Source organism: Falco cherrug, chromosome 5 (genome assembly GCF_023634085.1).
Source record: "Falco cherrug isolate bFalChe1 chromosome 5, bFalChe1.pri, whole genome shotgun sequence".
NCBI lineage: Eukaryota > Metazoa > Chordata > Aves > Falconiformes > Falconidae > Falco > Falco cherrug.
In genome coordinates, this window is record NC_073701.1 from 36,378,148 (window position 1) to 36,402,507 (window position 24,360).

The following is a 24,360-nucleotide window of genomic DNA, read 5'->3' on the forward strand; positions in this document are numbered from 1 at the left end:
ACCAGACACTTTGGTTGTGTTCATCTTTACCAGCTTAGCTTGCCAAAGTTAGCTGCTTTAGGTGGTGGGCGGGTGGTTTGTACAGAGGAATAGCTTAGGTTTCCTGTGATGTTAACTAATTGGGAAGGAGGATGTTACGCTCTTCTAACAGTAGAGATGAGCTCTAAGTGGCTCTCAATTTGGAAGGCAAGAATTGGTTAGATTTCTGCTTTATTCTGTTGTCCTGTGGAATTACTGAGGCATTTTCTTCCTCTTCTCCCAAAACATTGGCTAGCAGTAGAGTGGAACACTTACTTTACACATTGGCCACATATTTCCCAGCTTCCCTAGTTGTGCCCGTTACTTTTTAGGACTAAAAATCCCAAGTGTCAATGTAAATGATTGATTTGGGGTCAGTTGTTAAACATAAACTTGTACTGTCATAATCTGCTACTTATATTCTGTGGTCTGATGGTGTAGTTTTATGTATGATGTAAGCAGTTAGTGACATACAAAGAAGCAATTCTGTCTACATACCATCTCTGTGCCAGTTGCATGACACACAGTGTTGAGGAACTAATCCAGGTTTGAAACTCACATGAGCATTTCAAATGTTTTAATTTTAATTGTTCTTCTGGTCCAATTTATACTCATCAGTTGGAAAGCTAGTGCTGATATTAGGGAGGGGATCTATTAAAGGAGTTGATATTGCCAGTTGGAGGAGGGTGTGGACCCTGCTTTGGTAACAGTACCGGCTTAAAAATGCCTGTGAAAGTCTAGCCTGAAGGGAACCCTTAGAAGGTTGCAGGGGAAAGAAATTGTAAAAAGTGTTCCTTTCTTGAATCACTTTTTGTTTTCTGTGTGCTTGGTTGTGTGCAAGTTAGGAAGATGACAGAGGTGCCTATTACTCTATAGAGTTTTGGAAATTGCTTGTAATGCTTTGATTCTTTCAGTGTTTAAGCATTTTTTTCAGGCTTTTTGTTTCATTAGATAGTTCTACAGCTTTGAGTAATTTAAAAATAAACAGCAAATTCAAGCTCAGAATAAGAACAAATTAATGTTTCCGGGTTTGAACCATTCCTCATGTGGAATTGTATCTAATTCAAACCTTCAGTTTATTCCACTGGGTTCTGTCCAGAGTGCCCAGTTATGGTCTTACTGTCCAGTCTCTTATTAGGGGAGGAGAAGGGTATTTTGTATATAAGTTGGTGTGTGTTTCAGTGATATAAGTGTTCTATCACAAAGTGACTAAGTTCATCTGGCCTTCAGGTCACTTAAATTTCATCTCCCACTGATTCAAGAAATGTTCCATTACTCAAGTAATGAAATGGAGATGAAGGCAGTTCACATTAGTAATGGCATTACTACTGCCTCTGCTATGCGAGTATTTCACTCGCATGTGAAATAACTTGAAATATTTAGAGTTCCAGTAGTAATTCTTTGTCATTTGGCTTACTGTTTGAGTATATATAGTGTTCTGTCCTATTATATTGGATACACTTGGTTTTATCGGCTTAACTTAAGAAAAATTGATGGCAATATTTAAAAAGACAAAGGAAGTTACAGAGATCCTGAAGAACTGCATTTAAGTAAACAATAAGAAAGTTCTGTTCAAAGTAGCAGAGATTGAAGATGACGTCACCTTCATTGTAAAGTTAGATAAAGAAAATAAAAGCACGTCATGTTCCTTGGTGTTAGCAAATATTCAGTGTCCTGTTTTATTAGAAGATCAGTGTTCTTGCTTGTCATATTTTCATTAGTTGTTTGATTCAACATGTAATTGTATCCGTACTGTTTAGACTGTGACCCAGTGTACCATACACACAAGTACAATAATCCATTAGAAGTGTAGTTGTGTGTTCTGGTCCTTTGCTTTGTCTTTGATGAACCAAGGTGAAAAAGTGGAAAATGGCTCACTTGATGTCAGTGTAAGGGAGGAATGTTTGAGGGGAGAAACGGAGCAATAAAGACTTGTCTTTGAGTTTTAAGTTTCTGGAGTGGGCAGGAGAGTTTCTTGCACAGATGGCAGTGAAATAACACTAGTGTCTTGCAATAGGTATCTTAAAACATTATGCAGTCAAGTGCAAAGAATAAGGATTGATAACAGTTCTTGGAAAGAATGCAGTGGATAGCACTGGCAAAATTTTCTATTGGCTTATGCCTGGGTCTAGTAATGTTCTACCAGTCAGTAGAATGGCACTAAAAAGTGATATACAATAAAAAATTTTATTTTAAAGAGCCAGACGGAATTCCCTAAAACTAACTTGCCTGTTCTGGGAAGGTTAACTAACTTCCACTTGTGAATATGTGGATGTGGAAAGATACTAGGTACCAGAGTATGGTCTTAAACTAGTCCATATACTGCAGTTATCCTGATAAGAGATACCTAGTTGATACTGCAAATGTTAGATTATTTGCAAGAATATTACTAAAACTTACCTGTTTCTTTACTTCTTTATGCTTACATTTATCTTTGCAAATCTTAAAACTGGTCATTGTTCAATACTGCTGCTGATAATTTAGTTGTCTTCCAAATATTTGTCTGTGAAGCAGTGGTTTTTATAGAGAAACAGTAGAGTATTTGTGATGTCTGTGTGCATAGCTGTAACAGATATTCCTCAATTAACTAACTCTGCTTCTAGTTTTACTATTTGACCATCTTCTGAATTGAAGATGTGTTAGAACAAAATTTCAGGGAATCTCCTCCACTTCTGTAGTTGCTCTTCTCAGATGGGGGGAGTGTCTGAACAGCCCTATCTGATGTTGCTTATGCTTGTAAGCTAGGATGTTTCCTGAACTCATGTCATCCATGCCCTTTACTGGTGAGAGGTGCACATCTTCCACCATTGTGGTAATGACAGCCCCTGCTTCCACTGAAGGCAGGAAAGTTAAGTTGGTTTCCACTGTGTGTGTAGAAGATATAACTGTTTGAGATCACCTTTGCTGCCTTGTTAACCATGCATTGACATCTGCTGTGGTTTTCCTTGTTTCTTCCTCCTCCTCTTCTCCTTTTACTGTGATGTGGGTTTCTGTCTGCTCTTCCTTGTGTGGACGTCCTCGCATATGTGATGAAAGTAAGTTGAGGTGGGGACAGGAAGAAAAACAATAGATGGGATAGGTAAGATGAGAAATGGGAAGAGTAGTGGAAGGAGGTGGTGGCCAGGAAGGAGTGAGTAGGTTGCACTTGCTGACTTGTAGCTATGATTCAGCCATGTATATTTTTGTATGGTATAGCAGGTGAAGCCTTGTACTTGTCTCATGCAGTGGTACTAACACCATCTTTCTTTGGCTGTTTTTTCGGCACTCGATTGTTTATCTGCCCCTCACTCCCAATAGATCATTAATATGATGACGAACTATACGTCAGTCTTTCTGGTTGTTTCCTACTGATAAAATTATACAGGATTATATTTATCTATCTTCTGCAGTCATGAGATCACCCATTTCTTCCTGTTTGTTTTCTCTTATTTGTGTTTCTCAACATATCACAGCAAATGACATAAACATGCTCCTGCTTCTTGTGCCAGGGTCACAAGGCTACCTTGTGCCAGGTGAAGAATGTCCCAAGTGACCCTGTCTTGACTCAGTCTAGAGTTGCATGCATGTTGTTGGTGTCAAGTTAGTGGGTCTGTGACAGCAGGACTGGGGGCCTTGCTTTGAGGTTCAGCTGTGGATCTGGCAGGTGTCAATCTCACCTGGACCAAGTGATGGCTGCTGATTTGTTCCAGCAGACCTTCAGGCATTTGTTTTTTAGCATCCTTCTTAGATGTTGCTTGAGTGTGTGGCTTTTGGCTTCAGTTTGGCATGCATGCCCTCAAACCTGGATGCTGGTGCTTCTCTGATCTTTGCCTCCCTTGTAGGCTGAGATGGGGAACTGATGATTACCCCTATTGGGAGCTGGGCATGTAGTCTGCAGCTGCCAGGTCTTGGGGTACAGCAGAAGTCACCTGGGAATGGATGATGGTTCTCAGCCCTAGGGAGAGTGGAGTCTTGTGTTTCTGCCATGGAGACAGCCTTGTTTGAGAAGGCTGGTTTTGCACCCCAAACAGTGCTGATGGCTCATGCTTGAGAAAACATCAGAGATCTTTGTGCTGAGCCAACTTGATTAGTACACTTGAAAGAACCAGCTGTTTCACATAAAATTTGTGTCCAGCTGTGTTGTAGATACAAAGGTTGGTTGGCATGGTCAAACCTCACCCCTGAGTTCCATTAGAAAGCGTTTGTTTTCAGTGACATAGCAAAGGTGCTTTTTTTAAGTCTAGGTTTGGGTTTTCCCCCTGCAGTCAGGATGGAGCTGGCTCATTAGGCCACAGTTACTCTCAGTCCTTTGGTATCTATGTGTGAAGTCCCCAGCTGTCTGAGTTGGACATCTTGATTTCTCCCTGTGACACCAGGATGTGAAAACAGGCCTTCAGCCTTCAATTCTGAATTGTTTGGTTAGGGTTTTTTTTTAAGGCTGATAGCAGCAGTAGTTGCAGAAGTCATATGGGGGCGGTGTTACTGATGGCCACCATAAACATAGTCTGTGCTTTAGTGTACTCTCAGGTGTCAGCTAACTTTTGGAGCTATGATCATTAATGAATTTGAACATTTTGCATAGAAATTTCTGGGTTTGGGGATGTACCTGTTTTCAAATCTCTTTCTGGAGCCAAAGGGATCAGGCTGTCTTACAGGAAGACGTTTCTTGTTTACTTAAGGAAATAATTCCCATTGTCAGTCCTTCACTAAGCCTTGAATCGGTTGATTTGAGGCAGCAGTGATGATGGGGAAGAGTCCTGAAAGTGTTAGTCGACTTCTTAAATTTTTTTTTATTCTTCTTCCCTTCTGCTCAGCTTGCACAGAAGACCTTACTGGTCTTCTGAGGAACGGACAGGAAGGGTTGAAGTCTTGCCTGGTTTGGTTTTGGCAGCAGCTGCCTCATTGGTCACCACATGCGTATTCATTGCAGTCCAGAGGCAGCAGGGGTGGTGTCAAAGGAGATGGGAAAGGAAGTTTTTTTTTATGTCTGCCTGATCATTGCATAGTTTGTTTGTCTGCCATGCATAGATACTCTTTTCATTGTTCTCTAATGAATTACTGCTGGATGATTATGGTTATTGCGTGTATGTGGAGGAGGGGGTTTTCCTCTAGGGAATTCTCTTGCACATATCAAATGTGTCAAGTGACAGGTTCTTCAGTGGATTTTGTGTTCCTTTTCCTGTAGCTTGGGTTTAAAGTTGCATTTATTTTGTAAATGCAAACTGAAGGCTATTATAATGGGCTGGCAGATGATACTCCTGAAAAAGGAGTGCTTGATGAATTGCAGGTAATCTCTGGGCATATAGGTGACTTACCTGTGTGGGCTGGAGAACCTTGGTAAGGAGCAGAAACAAGGTGTTTTACTGAGAAGGGGGGATGCTTTGAGAATATATGTAGGAGTGATTGGAAACAAGTCTACCATAGGAGCTTGTATGCACTTTTTTAGATGCAGGAAAACATCCAGACTTACCAAAAAGCATTATGGAGACTGAACATTGTCTAGTCAAATGCTAATGTGAGTTGAAACAATATGGCTCTTTGAAGTATTTTTGTGCCTTTATTATTATGAGTTATGGCTCCTCAAGGATCCTGCCTGAGTAATGGTGAGAACCTGGTAATCTTAACGAAGATCTCCACTTTTCATGGTCCTTTAAGGCTAGTTGTTTTGGTCCTGGAAGGCCAGATTTCCGATGAAAAATAGATGGGAATGCAAGGAATGAAAAAAAAAAATGTCAGAGGACAAACAACTTCATTGGTAAGATTGCTCCTAACTGTTCTTTAGGTGTTGGGGCATTCCAAGGCAACAAATGGTATATTCTGGTATGCTAAAACTGTTTAATACACATATAGCTCATATGAAATATGGATCTGCTTCCCCTGTGGATGAGTGGTTCAATAGCTTTCTTTTGTTTGTAGAGTTCCTTCCTACCATCTCCTTTGACCTCTAGTACTGCTCACTGCAAATGAGTTGCTGTGTGACTGTGTGGTGTTACCTTTGCCTATGGTGTATTCTTAAATAGAAAATGGTTGTGTACTGGAAATGCAGACATGCATTGTCATGGCTGTCTGGAGATGAGCTGTGGGAGGGCTGACAGTTGGGTCGGAGGTTTTTGGGGTAAACCCTGCTGATATAAATGAAGGTGGTATTTGTCTCTGTTTGGAGTCTGCACAGATGTAGGGAGCAGAGAAGTTCTTCCAAACTTGTGAGTTACATAGCCCATGGTACAAATTAATGATTGGGAAAGCTGAAATGAGAAATCTGTTGAACAAAATCTTTTATAAAGAAATGATCAGGCCAATTCTGATGGCTGACCTCAAAGTTGGTAAGTAGCCTTCACTGAGGAACTGTCAGGTTGTGTGATGGGTAAATACAGGCACATAAAGGAGCAGGGGAAGCATGTGGGTCAGTATTGCATTGCCGTTCTGGTTCGTGGCTGTGATGGCTCTTGCTTCTCTGAAGTATTCATTCACCTTTTCCATTGTGAACTTAAGCTATCTTACTTGGACATCTTAACATTTTAATTCCTAGATGGGAATGATGAGCAACCCTAGCCCTTATGGCCAGCCATATAGTCAGAATACTGGGCAGCAGATTGGAGCCAGTGGACTTGGGCCTCAGATGCAAAATAAAGCTGGACTGCAGAATAGCTTACCACAGTTTCCAATGGACAAGAAGCCAGTTCCTGGGGCAGGAATGCCTAACATGGTAAGTGCAATGAAAGGTGTCTCCAGAAATGTTGTAGTAAACCAAAGTGTAACAATACGCTTTGGTGTTGCTATGTTTGTTTTTGCATTATTTTAGAAGCTTAAATCGGTTAGGGGTATGACATGCAACATGTCCTACCTCTACATGCTTGCTTTTTTTTTTTTTTTTTGGGGGGGGGGGGCGGGGAACCAAATTAACGTTTCTGAATATAGCTTGTGTTTGTCCCTGCTTCACATTCCACCCCACACCCCAGGAGGCCCAATCTCTTGATCTTAATAGCTCTACTGAAAACCTATTTCCAGGTAAATTCTGTACCTTTGAATTAAAAAGAGCTCAGTTCTGTGAGTTTTACTTGATTTCTTTAAGCTGAGCATGAACATTGGAAAACTAGCAAGTTGGAACTCTAGTTGGTTGTTATGAACCAATAAAGAGGCAGCCAAAACTTGCTGTTCAGAACCCTAGCTGTCAAGCTTGTATTCAGAACAGAGCATGTAACTCTTCTGTAGTTGAGCTGCTACCCAGCAGAACCTAGGAATAAAAAGTTGCTACTATCTCAGTTGTCGTTTAGAATGACAGGCTGCAAATAAGGAAGTTACAGTCATATTGGAACGTCTACAAACCCTGAGGAGACTGAGTAATTGGTGAAGTCTCCTTGTAAAATGGAAGGCTAGTACTGGTATTGAAAAGCTACAGGAGAGCTGTGGTTTAGAAATGCAGGTAGCTGAGCCTGAAAAATCTGGAGCTCTCCAGAAACATCCTCTAAAATCCTCTGTGAAGAGTCTGTTAGCAACTGAAGGCTGTTGAACTGAAGTGATGCAAGCAACACAGAGTCTCTGAAGCCCCTCTTCTGTGCTGAGTAATCCTCAAATGTCACCTGGAAGAAATATGCAAAGGAGTCTGAAGAAGTAAACAGAAGTACAGGAGTAGTACTAGATGTTGACATCAGGACAATACGTGCTGTAGAACTGAAGTTGTGCTTCATCTCTAGGAGAGACTAGGAGATGCTTGCTTTGAATGCCTACATGCAAGTTTCCTGATGGAAAAAGGTTCCCAGAACTTCCCCTTTGTTCTGCTTTTGTAGGAGCAGTCAAGTTGGGGCACCTTATGATGAAATAGAGGGAAAACCATTCACTCTAAAAGGTGCTTACTTCCATTAATGTAACTTTTGAGGCTCCAGAATGAGGAGGAGATTTGAGGTCAAAGTGCTATTAATATTTTCTGGTTGGTCTAGCACCACAAATTAACTTGTAAGCCTGTGCAAAGTTCTGCTGGTCTTTGATAAGGCAAGAGCTAGGACCAGGAGAGTGATATGGGGAGGAAATTGTGGCTAGCAAGATAATTATTGCCAGTACGGTTACTAAGGGGTATGTTTAATGAGTCATCCAGAACTACAGATAGGTGGGCTATTCCCTTAATCACAGAATGTAGTAGTTGTTTCTCTTCTTCGATTTTTGTTGTTGCTGTTTACTTGCTGAACGGATTATTCTCAAAAATAGATTTAATTCTGGGAATTTCCTTTCCACTTTCTCCAGGGCCAACAGCAGGCTCCCCAAGTTCAGCAAGCTGGGATGGGGCCAGCAGCTTCTCAAGGAATGGGGTCTGGAGCACCAACAGCGGATCCAGAAAAACGCAAACTCATTCAGCAGCAACTCGTTCTCCTCTTGCACGCTCATAAGTGTCAGCGGCGAGAACAGGCCAACGGGGAGGTGCGACAGTGCAACCTCCCTCATTGCCGAACCATGAAGAATGTCCTGAACCATATGACACATTGTCAGGCGGGCAAATCTTGCCAGGGTAAGTGGAGGAGTGGTTATATAGAGGTGGTCAACATTTGCAGGACGAGAACATCTCTTGGAAGGAGATGGAGAACTAGGGGATGGCTCAGGAAGTAGAATTTTTTTTAACCTATCTGTCTCCTTAAGAATGGAAATCATAAACAACCTCTGAGCCTTTAAAGTTTATGCGAGTTAGATGGGACAAGCTAGCACAAAGAGATGAGTGAGGATCTTTTGCTTAACTTCGTAACTCACTGTAAGGTCCTTTGGATGGTGCCTTCTGATAAGGGTAGACACAAAGCAGGAATCTGCAAGTAGGAGTCTACTTGTATCCCCTTAAATGGAAGACGCAAATCAATAGCTAGCCAGGGATTAAGCTACTACTGGCACGTTGAACTCTTAGTCTATCTTAGTATCTAAGGAAAATGTATGCTACGTTTCTGGTAGCCTGGGCTTGTCTGGATTGTGCCAATAAATTGTTGGCGTATCAGTTGCTTTGTATAGTCTGCTTGATGTGTATGGTGGTGTCCTTTGAGCCAGGGTGACGGAGGCTTGGGTGTATAACAGAGCATTCAAATAAGCTCTAGTTGAGCCAATAGTACTTAAAGGAGTCTAGCTATGTTTTCAGAGCTAGTTAGTGCTGAACTACTTCAAGTAATACTTCACTGACCTGTGTTGATATAGATGTGTGCCCAGAGAGAAACAGTTGTCCCCTGTCCAGTTTGTGTTGACCATGTGGAGATACTGGCAGTATTTTGTAAATTTTTTTCATTCTTCCTTTTCCAGTGGCACATTGCGCATCTTCCCGACAAATCATCTCGCACTGGAAGAATTGTACGAGACATGACTGTCCTGTATGTTTGCCTCTCAAAAATGCTGGGGACAAAAGAAATCAACAATGTAAGTCTACTGGGGAATTCTGTGTATTGGATAAACCATAAAATGCATGTTGGGAGTTAATTTTCTTGCACCCAGGTGACAGTGATGATCCTCTTGAACCTGGGAACATGTAACATGATTTTCCTCTTACTTTAGAGTCATGCAGTATTTTTCTGTCTCTGATAGCTAGTGTTTATGGAAGCTTTCGAGCTTTATTGGATTTTCCTGGCAGGAGAGCGTTCAGGGTGAACACATCCTAGCTCTCTCCAAATGGTAGGCTTCTCACTACTACCTCTTCCAGCAGGCCAGGTTCTGGAGGCAGATGTGCATAACACACAGAGGGTTGTGTCACTTCACCCCTGATGATATTTGCTTCTGTCTTCACCCTTTTTTTGCATCAGATGTCTCTCTTCCCTTCTCTTTGTGTCCCTTTGGTCTTCCTGCCAAAAATCTGTGACAGGATTTTTATTATTGTGTTACCTGTATGGTTTTTTTTTCTCCTTTCTTAATGTTATTTTGGGCTTTTCTCTAACTAATGTGAGCCATGGTGTTTCTTGTTAAAACCAAGAAGAAAAAAAGCATTACAGTGGCTGCTGAAGAGGTGTATGTACCCTTCTGTCTCTGGCCTCTGTGACATAGTGTGCCTCTGTTTTCAGTTTGAAGCAAGCAGATGTGTCCTAAATACTTGGAGTGGGATTTCCTCTCAGTAGCTCAAAGGGAAACAGCATGTTGTTGGAATAGCTGGTTGGGTTGAAACTTGTCTCCCTGTTTCACGACAAGTTTCCCAGGCGTGGCCTCCTCTCGGCACGCTCCTAGAAGGAGATGTTTTAGTTCCGAACAGCCAGTGCATTCTTTATGTTCTTTCCCTGTTTTCACCGACCTCTTTGGCTACGTCCTGCTGTCCTGATTAACTTGGCGTGTCTCTTCCAGCGCTGCTGGGCGGAGCTGCAGTAGGACTTGCAAATACTGGCTCTGTGGGTGTGGGGCAGCAGACAACGCCCAGCATAAACACTACCAGTCAGATAGACCCCAGCTCCATTGAGAGAGCCTACGCAGCCCTCGGACTGACCTATCAAGGGAACCAGATGCAGACACAGCCCCAGGCGCAAGTGAAGAATCAGCAACAAGGACAGTCACCCCAGGGTCTGCGCCCTATGAATCCTATGAGTAAGTTTATCTGCTGGTGTTAAAATACAAACTACAAGAAACCTTCCTGTGCTATATCTAATGCAAATTTTCTTTACCTACTAGCTTAATACAGCCAGTTAACTTGAAAAAGGAATGGCTTTGCAGTATTTTAGACTTGAGATAGCAAGTTTCTCAGTGGAATGGGAACAGTAGAGGGCCAGATGCCTTCTCTTGGAAAAGTTCTCTGGGAAGAGTATTTTCTTTGGAAAAATGATACTTTATTTTTTTTGAGAACCAATTTTCCAAAGCATTTTATTTGATGTTCTTTTGTAGCTTTATAATTGTACTGTAGTGCAAGTTTCGGGCTTTTAAGGAGTTTTTAATTGGAAATGCATGCATGGGAATGCTTGTGCTCAAGTGTACTTCCTTGTCACTCAGACTCCAGCATTTTACAGTTGTATCTCAGATATGTAATGTTGGTTTTTAAAAGGAAAAGTAGTAAATAACAGACTTTCTCTCAGATTCCTGTCATGTGGACTCACATAGATGTAAGTTGTCTGAGTGGCTTATTGGAAAATCACCAAAGACTACATAAGCATTTTAATTTGAAGTGCAGTTAATTCTAACCTATCGCTGGTGTCAAATGAGGCGACCTTTATAAGCATTAAATCTAATTATGATGGCTTGAGACTGTCACAGGAATTTTTCTCACCCCCAGCTCTTTGCTTGAGTTGCTTGTGTTTTTTTTAATGGAAAAGAGGAAAGATGAGCTGGTAGAGCTTTATCACAGGCTTGTATGGGATTGCAGTGATCCTGCCTATATGCCCTATGACAGGCTTGTGTATGGAATAAGTGCTGCACAGGGATTCTATGATGAAGGACCTGAGAGGCTGCAGAGGAAAGCAGCAGCTGGTTGCAGGCTGCAGCTTGATGCGCTGTTTCAGTGCCGAAGGAAATGCTACTACTCCCGAGTTACTCAGGAAAAGGCTGTTGGGTAGAGTAGACTTGTTAATGACGTGATTGGTCCTCATAGGTTGCATGTGACTTGTATACTGCTAAAACTTTGCCTTCCAGTATGTACAACTTCTAAAAAAAAAAAAAATAGGGAGGGGAAGGGTCTTGAGAGCTGTCTTAAAACAATCAGGTTAAAATAATACAGTTTTCTACTGTGCATTAGAGTGTTTTACAGATAAGTTAATTTCTAGGAGCTCCAAAATGGTATAGTTAAGGCCTTGAAAGGTTGAAAGGAATGTCATCCTTTTTTCTGAAGCAAAATGCTTCTCTGTTTCTTTTGTTTGTATTTGTTTTTTAGTAGACACACTCTTTTTGGTCTCTGTGTGTTTTTATTGGGCACTCCTTGTAGTGCTGATAAGAAGATCCAGTGAGATGGGGTTGAAAAGCACTTGGGGGATGTAGAGCTGAAGCTTAATGTAGAAAAGCCAAGCATGGAGAGTGTAGACTTTTGACTATAGTTTCATTATTAGGAGCTGGTGGCTAAGAAGGGAATTGCAGCAGGTGAGATAGGCCATGACCTGGTAATTCCTACATGACAGTGGGGGTATTTTATGAGAAGCAGCAGGATTTGGTGAGGACTGCGATGTGAAAAGATGCAGTCCTAAGTAGATGAAACAAATGGTAGGGTTTGGCAGTTAAAAAGTGAGAGTTAAGGCAAAGGTTGACAGTTGTCTTCTACAGCAGCTTGTTCTCGACACAGTGAATTTGGGAAGAAAGTGGCTAAGGCAAGGGAGGCTGGAGGCAGCTTTATGAAAAGACCATTAAACACTCGGTTGTGATATTAGAGGTAAATACTAGGCTTGATACACTTAATTTCAGTGGACTTCTCTTGTACGCAGTGTTTTAGTTTTGCTTGAAATACCGATTCTATAGGATTCAGATGTCCTAAATACATGTGAAGCTTGTTAACAGCTTTCATGCTGCCATCAATTCACAAAGTGATCTATTCAGAAGCTGCAGACAGAAATATGCTGCATTTTTCTTGACTATTTATGGTGATTGAGATCTGTGATGCAGGAAAGCAGTAGAGGTTTTTCTTGCAAAGGGTTGTCAGATTTTCCTTCTTAGTACAAACATGGGAGTAAGTTGTAGGATCCTTAAGTATGGAGTGGGTGAGAGGGGATCTTGCCAGATGTAGGCGGTAGCTGACGTTTTAAGTCTGTGAAGCCTTTGTGAATATATATCCTAAGCCTCTGAATGACAAGAAAACCCAGGCGCTTCTAAAGAAAAAAAGCAGAAGTGGTTGGTAATGCTGAATCTTTAGTTAGGGAGTCACAGGAAGGGTCTCTGGTACGTAAAGTTTGCAGCAAATTGAAGTTGCTTGTTCGTTGAGAAGTTCAAGAAGATGGGCAGAGGGGTAATATGGTTTGATGCTTCACTTGGTCATCACCAGTGCTGTGCCTCAGACTTTTTCTAAGTTGGTGAAAGGAAAAGGGTAAAGACAGCAACAGGTAGTTAAATGCCCTTCACAAAAGTCAAAGTAGTTGAAAGTCTAGACCTTTGTTATTGCCGAGCAATTACTTATTTTGCAAAGTAAATGGGCTTTTTGTTTAAGAAGACTTGTTCTTCTGTTTTCTAGGTGCAAATCCAATGGGTGTGAATGGAGGAGTAGGGGTTCAAGCCCCTAATCTGCTGCCTGACTCAATGTTGCATTCAACAATGAATTCTCAAAAGTAAGTTGAATTATTCTTTGCACCCCAGTGATTTTGTTTTGATCTCATGGCACTTCTTGCATAAACAGTGGGGTAAATGCCATTGATGGCTATCTCTCCCTTTGGATTTTGTAGCTTTTGTTGCAGGTTTCCAAATCCTTGGGTAGTACAGCATGTACTTTTTCACGGCGTTGTTTTGGTGTCTGTGCAGCTGTTTCTGCAGAGTTTGTCCATTGATTAGGGAATGGCTGAACTAGCACTTTGTCCTAACATTATTCTAAAAGAGGCTATGACTGTAAGATGACTAAGCTTGGGCTAGACTTTTGCCCTCAATTCTTGCTCTGTTTTTGAAGCCCCATGATGAGTGAAAGTGCCAGCGTTGCCAGTTTGGGAGCCATGCCAACGGCTCAACCATCCAATACTGGAATTCGAAAGCAGTGGCATGAAGACATTACTCAGGATCTTCGAAACCACCTTGTTCATAAATTGTGAGTAGCTCATATCAGAACAATCTACTGTTGGGGGAGTTGCTGCCTCTGAGCTGGGCGGTGATGGTGTGTGGGGCAGGAGGAAGCCCAGCTCCCAAACCTAAGGGGCACGGAGGGAGTTGTGTCAGGGTGCGTGAGAAGGGAAAGCAGAAGCCTGAAAGGTGCTTTCTGGCTTTCCTGGCTGTTAATGGAGCTGCATCTCCTGGTCTGGGGCCGTGGTAGCAGAATTGTCCCGCTCTGTACTCAAGCCATCTGCACGAGGGCAGTGTCCCCCAGGAGCGGGAGCAGTGCCTCAGTCTGTCAGGAGGTTTGCTTGCTGCTTTGCGTTCAGGTCACTGGGGTTAGTGCTGATGTCCTCCTGGCCCGGGGTCATCCTGATCACTTGTGCATCTCTTTCTTTTTTTTTTTTTTTTTTTTTCTTTCTTTCTTTTCAGAGTCCAAGCCATATTTCCGACTCCTGACCCTGCAGCACTGAAGGATCGGCGTATGGAGAATCTGGTGGCATATGCTCGGAAAGTGGAGGGGGATATGTATGAATCGGCAAATAGCAGGGTGAGATGCCACCCTCTGTCGTCCAGTCGTGTGTACCTCTGCCTTGGTCCCATAGCGATTGGGGAGGAAGAGGAGGGGAAGCAGGGCTGAGACTCCCAGGCTGAGGAGGCGTGTGTTCGGGGGCTGCCAGCTGGGGTCTGGGAACCAGCCAGTTGCAGGCTTCTGCCTGGGTGTGCTGGGCGTCAGGGTGGTGCCTGTTGGGGTGTGCTGTGCCTGACGCTTCTCGGAGTCCCCTGAAAGCAGCACAAAGCTCTCCACTGTGGTTCTCCCAAAGAAGTGTTGGACACGAGAAGAGGAATGCCTGGTGTTGGTCTCATGGCTGCCGGCAGTGCCCTATTTTGCCCTCCTGTCTGCCCGGCAGCCCCTGCAAAGGGAGAGCCACCCTGGACCCAAGCCAAAATGTGTGCACGGAAAGCTGTTTTCCGAGCTTGGATCACTGGGACGTGTTGCCTTTGCTTGCTGTGTGTGTCACCTCCTTTCTGACTTGTATTCCTCCCCAACAGGCAGAGTACTATCACTTGCTAGCAGAGAAGATCTATAAGATTCAGAAGGAGTTGGAGGAGAAACGAAGAACCAGGCTGCAGAAGCAAAACATGATCCCAAATGCTCCGGGCATGCCACAGGCTCCCATGAACCAAGGGCCCAACATGGGACAGCCCCAGCCAGGGATGTCTGCAAGTAAGAATGGTTGGGTTACTGGCTAGCCTGGTGCAGGGGTATCCTGTACTGTCATTTTGGTGGGCTGGTGATCGTTTTGCTATTCCACAGGTCCCTGGCTTACTCACAGTTAGACAGAACTTTCTCCTCTTCGTTCAGAAGTACTTGCAAAACCTTTGCTTTGCTTATGTGTAAATTACCATGGATTATCTAAAAACATGTAGTGTTCTGAGCAAATTGAAGTTATTACGCTTACTTGGATGGTAGAGGGAACAGAGATTAAGTTGCATCCTTAACATTATAGAACTTACTGCTACAGTTAGAATCTACTGATACTAATTTAACAATAACTTTAGTTACTATAAGAGAAATATTTTCATAATTTTCAGTTTTGTGATGTTTAAAATGATCATCGCTATTACTGTTGCTTCAAAGCAGAGTATGATGGTGTGCTTAGGTATTTATGCCTTTGAAAGTTTAGATTGTGCTTGTTCCATGAAATGTTTAGTTTTTTCAGACAAATGGCCTTTCAAGCATGCAATCAAAACCAGATTTCACTTCTGTCCTCATGCAGCTGTCTTCTGTTTCACAGTAGTTCTGTTACTTGAATTGACCTTCCTAATGCTAAATAGATTATTAATATTATCATCATCATAATCACCAGTCATTACAATTAGTTGTTGTTGTTGTTATCCCTGTTAACCATGCATTTGTATATTAGAACAAAATTTTACTTTGGAAAGGGGTTAATGATCAAAACTATCATGCTTCTAAAGAGTGTAATGTTGATTCACACCATTAGGAAGGGACAAACTACTGTAGGCTGTCAGGTATCTAGTATATTTTTATTTGGGTAAGAGAAAAAACGGGTATTGTGGGTGATAATTTTAGTTAGAAAGTGAAGAGAGGCATCTACTGACCTTGCAGTCTTGTATTTCCAGTTAAATCCTGTAAGTAATTGAAATACAGGATCTTAAACTGTACCTTTCTAAATAAAACTGCGTACCATACTCTTAGTTCTCTTTTACAGTTAAATCATATTTTTATTAACTATTTGAGCCACAGTCGGCTTCCAAGATATTTTTTTTCCCTTTGTGATTCTGGACTAATCGCTTTGGAGACTGAAGTAGTCTTTCTTTAACTGCAAGTTTTGCAAACGTATTTTCTAGAGCACTGCCCACCCACACCCCACCCCCCTGCCAACTCCCTTCTGAGAGCTTCATTCTCAGAAGAAAAGGGAGTTTTCCCCATGATTCTTTCATGTTCTTAGATACTTTACAGTTAAAAATGCAGTTCTTAAGGCATCTCATGGAAACAAATGTATAGCTGTCAGTGACTAATAAGTTGCCTAAGAAGATCAGGTTAAAATTTGAATTAGTCAACTGAGGAGACAAAAAACTTTTTCCTGCCCCCCCCCCCTCGCTAACCCTGCAGAAAGATTCAGTAGCTCTAGGCATATGCTGCAAGAATCTTCATTGGAGTTCTTTTTCTCCTACTTAAATTTGGATGTCTTTTGGTAAATCCAGCTCTAGGTCTTTTTATGCTTGAAGTCAAAATAGGGTGTACCAAGGTGCATTACTAAGATCTAAGAAAGACTTTTAAATGTTGATGCTGTGACTTTATTTGCTGTAACTTCTGTAGAAAGTTTGGCAGCAGATACTACACTTGCAGTTACTTATGTACTCTAGTAGTTCTGAAACTTCAGAGCTTTCATAACTATGTGGTGCAACAGAGTATTTTTCATAGTGTTTTAAATCTGGAGGTGCAGTAACAGTGTAGAGTGGTCTGTAGAAGTTATTGTGGTTTGGAATGTTCATGATCTACTTGGTTTGTTGTTGAACCTTGCTAACCTACTTAAAATTTGTCATCAATTTCTGAAAGCTGACTCTGTCAGAGGATATTTCTGTCAATGGGACATGCTTATATTTTCAAGGAAGTCTTTGGTTTTGCTTAATGCTTTGACGTCTCTTGAGGGGTGTTTAGAGTTATTGGACTGTGTCTGCACATTTTTATGTTTTTTTAACACGTGGGTTTTACTGTGTAATTCTTACTAAAATGTTTGATGGATAAAACCTGGTGGTCTTCTAAATGCCATGGTCTTATTCCAATATCTTTTTTTCCAGATGGTCCTCTTCCTGATCCAGCCCTAATACGTGCCAATGTGCCAAACCAGATGATGAATCGCATGCAGGCACAGCCAGGTAAATATTTGAAGAATACTGGCTACTGTTATTTTAAAGGAATCTTGGAACTGGGCAGCTCTTGCTGAAGTGTCATAGCCCTTGTTTCACCTGTGGTTTTCCCATTTGATTAAAGAGAATAGCTATCTATATTGTATAATACTTAGATAGCTATATATATAAGAGAATAAAAAACTATATCTAATAGCATTTTATGATCTTGTGAATTTGAGCTGCATGTTAGCTGCTTGCTTTGTTAAATAAAGAACTTGATGCTTTTGGAACTTCAGATCATGTAAGTGAACATAGGACAGCGGGGTCAGTCAGGCACACTGGACTTAGCCAGCTTAGATGAGGACAGGTTGGTGGCAGAGGGAAGATGGCAAGGATTACTGCTCAGAAGGCAGGAGCAGAACTTTTGTTACAAATTCAAGAAGTATTGTAGCCAGCATACAAAGTACTTAAGGAAGTGGAGATTCAGTTTGGGATTCAGTAAGTGAATTTCTAATACATAATTAAGGTAACACAACTTTCTGTAGAAGGTTGATCTTCAGCAGTAGATGTACACTATTGGTTATTGTGGACTACAGTAGTTTTCAAACTTCAGAAGAGCTTTGATAACAGTTAATGGAAACGTGTTTCAGGGGGAAAAAAACCTTTAGTCTGTATTCTGAAGGAGTGTGGTAGCTTCTACATTTTATAATTAAAATTATTCCATGTAACTGGTTGATAGGAGGAAGTATTTCCATTATAGTATCGCATGCTTGAAAACTGATTGCTAGAAAACAAAATTAGGGAGAAAGTGACAGCATTTCTTCTCCAAATGTTGAATGGTACCCAAAGGAGATTTCAGGCCTTTGTTTATAAGTTTTTTTTGGCACAAATGCACAGGAATGAATCAGTTTGGCCAGATGAACATGCAGCTGTCACCGATGGGACCCCGGCAAACCCCTCCTCTTCAGCACCCTGGACAGCTAAGCCAGGCTGGGGCCATGAACCAGGTCAGTGTGCCTTTTGTGTTGAGCTCACAGTTCTGCTTCTCTTGGCTGTGGTTTCCTTTAAATAATTAAAGAAATTTAGAAAAATCAAGCATTATTTCTTCTTTCTCTTGACCCTTGGTTCCTCCTTTTGCATCTCCACTGAAAGATTTCTCTGGTCTATGGTAAGCCTTTACATCTTAGCAGTAAAAATTGCCTAAAAATTAAGTTTAAGTGGCTTTTTGTGCTGTCGCATCCTTAAAACAAGGAGCAAAACTAAATCTTAAGTTACAGTCCCAATCTGAACTCAATATCCTTTTCCTTTGCTTATAAGGGTAATTTTCATAATTTCTTTTGAGATGAGCTATAACAACGCTTTCCATGTTGTATCCTACAGATAAGTGGCAAGCATCTATTTCTGCAACAAGATAAAGGGGGTTTTATGTTAAAATTTGCGGAGGGTGTATGCACACTGTGAAATCAGTTCCTTTCTTTTCCAACAGATGGGGTTTCCTTCACGTATGCAGCAGCCAGGAGTTGGCCAGCCTTCTGGTCAGAACCAGTTTCTACAACAGACCCAGTTCCCTGCTTCTTCACCGGGAATGAACACAGCAAGCATGCCTATGACTCAGCCTGGCAATCAGACACCAGTTTCTCAAGTAAGCTTCTGATTTCTGCAAGTGGTGTCAGTGGGCGCTGTCATATACTGGTTTCACTGTTCAATTGGTAGTAATGGAGAACAACTTGTTTTTTCAAGTTACTTTTGGAATTGTAGTCAACCAAATTCACTTATCGAGACTCTGCATCTTCCTGATATAGCTCTGGGACTGGCAAGAGTGAAACGTTATTGGCATGTTCTCAGGCTTAAGTTTAAGTGTGACAAAGGAATTTTTTAAAGTTTGTTTTCATGGAACAAAGAAGAAATTGTTACTCAGCATGCAGTAGTTAAGAATTTCATGCTGAACAGCAGAGCAGCAGAGCCTGAGAAATTAAGAGGTGCTGGCATAAGTCATAAAAAGGCATGTCTATCCAGGACCAATGTGTGTTGCTGGCTTTGGGGGATAGGAGGGTTATCACTACTACAGTCTAGCAGTTTCCTTTCTGTCCTCTCCCTCTCCCTTTTCAGCAAGAACCTTTCAGGCCAGGAAGAAGTAGGGAACGTCAGTTTGCTTCTCGTTGATGCTTCTTCCTAGTTTGCAGGCAAGATTATTGTGGAGTGACAGCTTTTTTCCTTGACCAATACAATTTTTTTGTAATCTTATAATGGTACAGTTACAGCTGTACTTTTATTTCTGATGATAAATTCAGTTTCTAGTCTTGGCGGGGGGGCATGGGCACACTAAGTATTGGAATGCAATTTTTCACTGGGGTGCATTTTCCCATATTCAGGATGTACAAATCTGCAATTCTAGAAAGAAATGTTTTGTGAACTGGTAGTGTAGGTGTGTCAGTCTTTAAATATATCAAAAAGTACAAGTTATTGTACTGAAATTTCTTTTAGAGCTAAATAAATTACAAAACAGCTTTATGTTTGTGTGGAGCAAAATAAATCTAGTAGACCATTTCTCCTTTTGAAATAAAGTTTTTAAAAACAAACCAGATAGTTTGTCACATTTTTTTAAAGTATGCCAGAAACTGTGAGAAAGCAGCCATTTGACAGCAATTTATCTCTCTTTTCTATTTCAAGTCATTGCAAATGTGTACTTGTTTTCCCACAGGCACAAATGACCAGTGCTTCCTGTCCTGTGAATTCTCCTGCAATGGCTCCAGGTTCTCAAGGGAGCCATATTCACTGCCCACCTCTTCCACAGCCTCCCATACACCGAAATTCTCCTTCCCCAGTACCTAGTCGAACCCCAACACCTCACCACACACCCCCAGGCTTGGGATCACAGCAACAGCAGGCAGCAGCAGCTGCCACTACTGCCCCCACACCTGCTCCTCAGGCAATGCCACCTGGACCACAGTCGCAAACTATGCACCCCCCTCAAAGGCAAACTCCAACACCTCCGCAGGCACAGCTGCCTCCACAGGTCCAGCCTCCGGTTCCAGTTACCCCTTCTGCAGAGCAACAGCAGCAACCTTTGTCACAGCAGAGCACGACTGCATCTGTTCCTACACCAACAGCACCGCTGCAGCCTCAGCACCCCACAACACCTGTAAGGAAGTACTTTGATTGTGCTTTTCCTGCAAATGTTTTAAGTGTAAGGCTTAATTTTCAGTTGGTCTTTTTATTTTTTTGTGTGTCTGTGATAATGGAGGTAGCTTCTGGCATGTTTAATATCAATATAGGGTGTTCTTGCATTTGGGAGGTAACCTTTTCTGCATCAAGACAAGTCTATAGATAATCTGGTGCTTCCAGAGAGGGACTGTTTTTCAGAATTCTAGTGCATGTTTTGAAATTCACTGTGAAGCATGGATGAAGTCTTTAGTTATGTCTACATGTGCATGGTGGTGGTGTACAATAGGGAAACAGTACTTAACTTTCTGTGTACCAGGCCTTCCAGTGCATGTTTGTTGCATGTTTTTCTGTAGTTGGGTGTTGTGCAGTGCTATGTTCTTCAGGTGAAGCAAGTAGGACTAGAGTGCATTTAAATTTGGTGGAAATTAGTATATGTAAAAGGTAGATTACAGAAAGAAAAATAAGTTTTATTAGGAGCCTGTTTGTAATGTGAGTTTTGTTCCCTCAGCTTTCACAGCCAGCTGTAAGTATTGATGGGCAGGTATCCAATCCCCCATCCACAAGCAGCACAGAGGTGAACTCTCAGCAGACTGTTCCAGAGCAGCAGCAGCCACCCTTGCAGGAAGTGAAAATTGATATTAAAACAGATGAAGGGGAACCAGAACAAACAGAGCTGCAAATGGAGGAGAAATCTGAGGTGAGATTGTCAGCCAGTTGTTGGGTAGAATAGCTTTATCTAGTGCTGCTAGATGCTTTCTGTCTCCATGTTAGCCATTCCTTCCACAGTTCAATGAGAGCTGTAGGTGCTACCTGCTGCTGTTTTAATTGTCATCTTCCCCTACTCCTTCCTAAAGAAGGGTCTGGTGAAATGGTGGTAGAAGCCAGTGGCTGCAGGAAGGACCATGATAATGTGATTGCAGCTGTGAGGCTTTTTGGTAAATGCCAGTGTAAGAGGGCATTCAGGTCAGTCCTTAAGGTGTTACTGGCAGCTGTTAAATATTAGTCTAGCAGATATTAGGATGAGAGGAAATGGCCTCAAGTTGTGCCAGGAAGGTTTAGATTGGATATTAGGAAAAAATTTCTTCACTGAAAGGGTCATCGAGCACTGGAACAGGCTGCCCAGGGAAGTGGTTGAGTCGCCATCCCTGGAGGCGTTTAAAAAAACGTGTAGATGTGGTGCTTAGGGACATGATTTAGGGGTGGACTTGGCAGTGTTAGATTTACAGTTGGACTTGGTGATCTTAAAGGTCTTTTCCAACCTAAATGATTTTATAATTCTGTATGTACGTGATGGGGTGCTTTACTGGGCTCTTGACAGCTTGTCATGTTGTGTACGAGAGACTCAGACCTGCCTGATGAGTACCTGTGTGTCTGCTTGCGGTTCAAAACTGGTTAGCAGCTCATCATTGCTACTACTGCAGTGTTTAAAGATCTGTTCTAGCACATCTGCTCAAGTTTTAGGCAAGTTTTTGACTATAAATTAGGTGCTCTTAATTCTAGGGCAGAGTGGTGGGCAGGATGCCAGATAGGTTTGAAAGACAGGAACATGGGTGGGTGACTACACAGGAGACTAAGTGACAGGCTCCAAACTACTTTCCAGCTTAAAGCAGAACCAGTTGTGGAGGAGTGTAAACCAGACCCAATGGAGCAAGAAGAGAAGAAATCTGAAGTGAAGACTGAAGTATCGGAGGGGGAAGAAAGACCTGCTACTCCAGCTACTCAGTCTTCTCCGGCAGCTGGGCAGTCTAAGAAAAAAAGTAAGCACGAACACTGTTTTGACTGAAACTCACTGCATCTCCCTAGGGTAATCTTCAGGGCAGGGAAAAAAACACCTGAGCTATCTTCATTGATAATCAGTAGGCTTGTATGGATGTTCTTTATGGCTTTTGGACAAAAATATCTAGTAACGTAAAATGTGCTTGTAATTGGCTTTAGGTTGGTTCTTTAAGGCGTTAGTATTAGACATTAAGCCCCAGTAAAACTGTCAGTACAGTAGAGATTTGAAATACTAATCAGTTACAGATTTTGTAGACTATTTTTTTCTTGGGACCTCAGAGAGGGGCTGTTGGAATGTAAACTAGCTCTATTAAATTTAGCAGTGTCCTCCTATGATAAAAAACCCCCGAGATATTCTTTAATATCTTGACCATTTCCTTGTGTCTAGGTCAGGGGTCCTCAAACTACAGCCTGCAGGCCAGATACAGCCCCCCAGGGTCCTCAATCCAGCCCCCGGTATTTACAGAACTCCCCCTCCTCCCCACCGGGGGTTGGGGGGGGAAACCAAGCAGCTGCAGATGACTGCCTGCCACGGCATCTGCACGCTGGCCCCCTGTTGAAAAAGTGTGAGGACCCCTGGTCTAGGTGATCATTTTAATATTCTCCTCAGAGCTCAGTGTTGCAGAGGGCAAACAAACTGTGCTAAGTACCTTAAACCCATTGTCTATAGTCTCTTTCAGAGACCTCACCTTTTCCAGCATGTTTCTTCCTTACAGCTGTTTCTGCTATCTTTCTAATGTTGATTGGTTTTCAAAGTTTTCAAGCCAGAGGAGTTACGGCAGGCGCTTATGCCAACACTGGAGGCACTTTACCGTCAGGATCCAGAGTCTCTTCCATTTCGACAGCCTGTAGATCCCCAGCTACTAGGAATTCCTGTGAGTATCCTAGCAAGATCCTTTTCTGGCTTTAATTCAGAACTACCGTATTATGGCATACCTGTTTGAGAACAGCTTAAGTCTGTCTTGTTAACATTTTTATATTGATGAATTTGAAGAGGTTTAGCTTAGGCAGTGAGACACACAATGTCTGACTTAGGAAAGTTTGTTTTTTCAGAAGTTTAAGCTCTGTGTTCCTTTTGATAAATAAGCAGGTGTACCATACATTGAAGTGATCACCAACAGATCCCTGGTGCTGTGTGGGCTTTTTATGGATGTTGCTTAATGTTGTGATGCTTCTGTTGCTGAATTCCATAGGTGTTTCTCATCATATAGAAAACTTCGCTGAAGTAAGGGACATTAAGACAATCAAGACCACTTTAAAAAAAAACAAAAACACACCAATGATTAATAATCTGTTATAAGCAAGGAAAGAGACGTTGGAAGTTCTAGTTCTTGTTTAGGTTGAATTTTCTGCTTATTTTAGAATTGTTTTCAGAAGACATTACTATCCTTCAAGGATTTTATCTTTTAAACTTCTGGATTGACCACAGAAGTACTATTTATACACAAATATGTATACATAGAAGTCCTATTTTTAGGTACTTTGAGCAACACTTCTTGCCTGAAAGGCTTTTTTGTTTGGTTTTGGTGTGGGTGTTTTAGGATAGATACTGCAGAAATTCAAGGCCTGCTGTATTCAAAGCAGGTATAAATATTGCTGATATTCTTTAACAGGCTCTCAATTGGCTGTCATTTTGAGGACTTTTGTAGGAGAAGTGGTCCCATAACTGAGGGGGGGAGGGAGGAAGGAATAGGAAAAAGGCATTATTTAGAGGAGGCATGATATCTTTTATCAACTAATAAAGTGGTTTCTTTTTGTTTATTAGGTTGTCTGGTCTACTATAAACCAGGAGCTATCTATTAATGCTCATGTGCATATCCTCAGGTCACAGTGGCTGTAGAAACATTGCTATTTCCTACTTGTTGTGGTACTTGTTTTGCTGACTAAAATTAGAGTGGCTTTTTTCATCAGGAGTGGAAGAGTAATAGAGCCTGAGAAATAAGGGAATAATGAGGAAAAAAAAAGCACTGGGGAGTGATACGGTGTTATTTAGAGACTTCATTGTATGTCACAAGAAGTTTGACAATCAAGTCAGGGAGGAACCTGTTTTTCTTGATACACTGCATAAGAATTTATATGCTGAGAATGTACATGCTGTCATGTCACAACCTAGTTCTGTAGTAGTGTTTTGATATGCTGTGTATTCTTGCAGGATTATTTTGACATAGTGAAGAACCCCATGGACCTCTCTACTATCAAGAGGAAGCTAGACACAGGACAGTATCAGGAACCGTGGCAATATGTAGATGACATCTGGCTCATGTTCAATAATGCCTGGTTGTATAACCGCAAAACATCCCGGGTATATAAGTACTGTTCCAAACTGGCAGAGGTGTTTGAGCAAGAAATTGACCCAGTTATGCAGAGCCTTGGTTATTGCTGTGGAAGAAAGGTAAG

The 24,360-nt window shown here is 41.8% G+C and overlaps 1 protein-coding gene across 2 annotated transcripts in view; it reads left to right on the forward strand.

Moving 5' to 3' along the window:
• The window catches only part of EP300 (E1A binding protein p300), a 65,968-nt gene that overhangs the window by 20,155 nt on the left and 21,453 nt on the right, over positions 1-24,360 (forward strand). The window contains exons 3-18 of one of the 2 annotated variants that reach the window (XM_055711235.1): positions 6,527-6,703; positions 8,236-8,497; positions 9,265-9,378; positions 10,288-10,524; positions 13,079-13,172; positions 13,505-13,639; positions 14,074-14,191; positions 14,695-14,869; positions 16,972-17,049; positions 17,920-18,029; positions 18,509-18,664; positions 19,724-20,164; positions 20,696-20,884; positions 21,788-21,944; positions 22,720-22,838; positions 24,116-24,355. In XM_055711235.1, coding sequence (XP_055567210.1) covers positions 6,527-6,703; positions 8,236-8,497; positions 9,265-9,378; positions 10,288-10,524; positions 13,079-13,172; positions 13,505-13,639; positions 14,074-14,191; positions 14,695-14,869; positions 16,972-17,049; positions 17,920-18,029; positions 18,509-18,664; positions 19,724-20,164; positions 20,696-20,884; positions 21,788-21,944; positions 22,720-22,838; positions 24,116-24,355 — 2,802 coding nt within the window. The remainder of the gene's footprint in view (positions 1-6,526; positions 6,704-8,235; positions 8,498-9,264; positions 9,379-10,287; positions 10,525-13,078; positions 13,173-13,504; positions 13,640-14,073; positions 14,192-14,694; positions 14,870-16,971; positions 17,050-17,919; positions 18,030-18,508; positions 18,665-19,723; positions 20,165-20,695; positions 20,885-21,787; positions 21,945-22,719; positions 22,839-24,115; positions 24,356-24,360) is intronic. The other variant, XM_055711236.1, reaches the window with a different exon arrangement.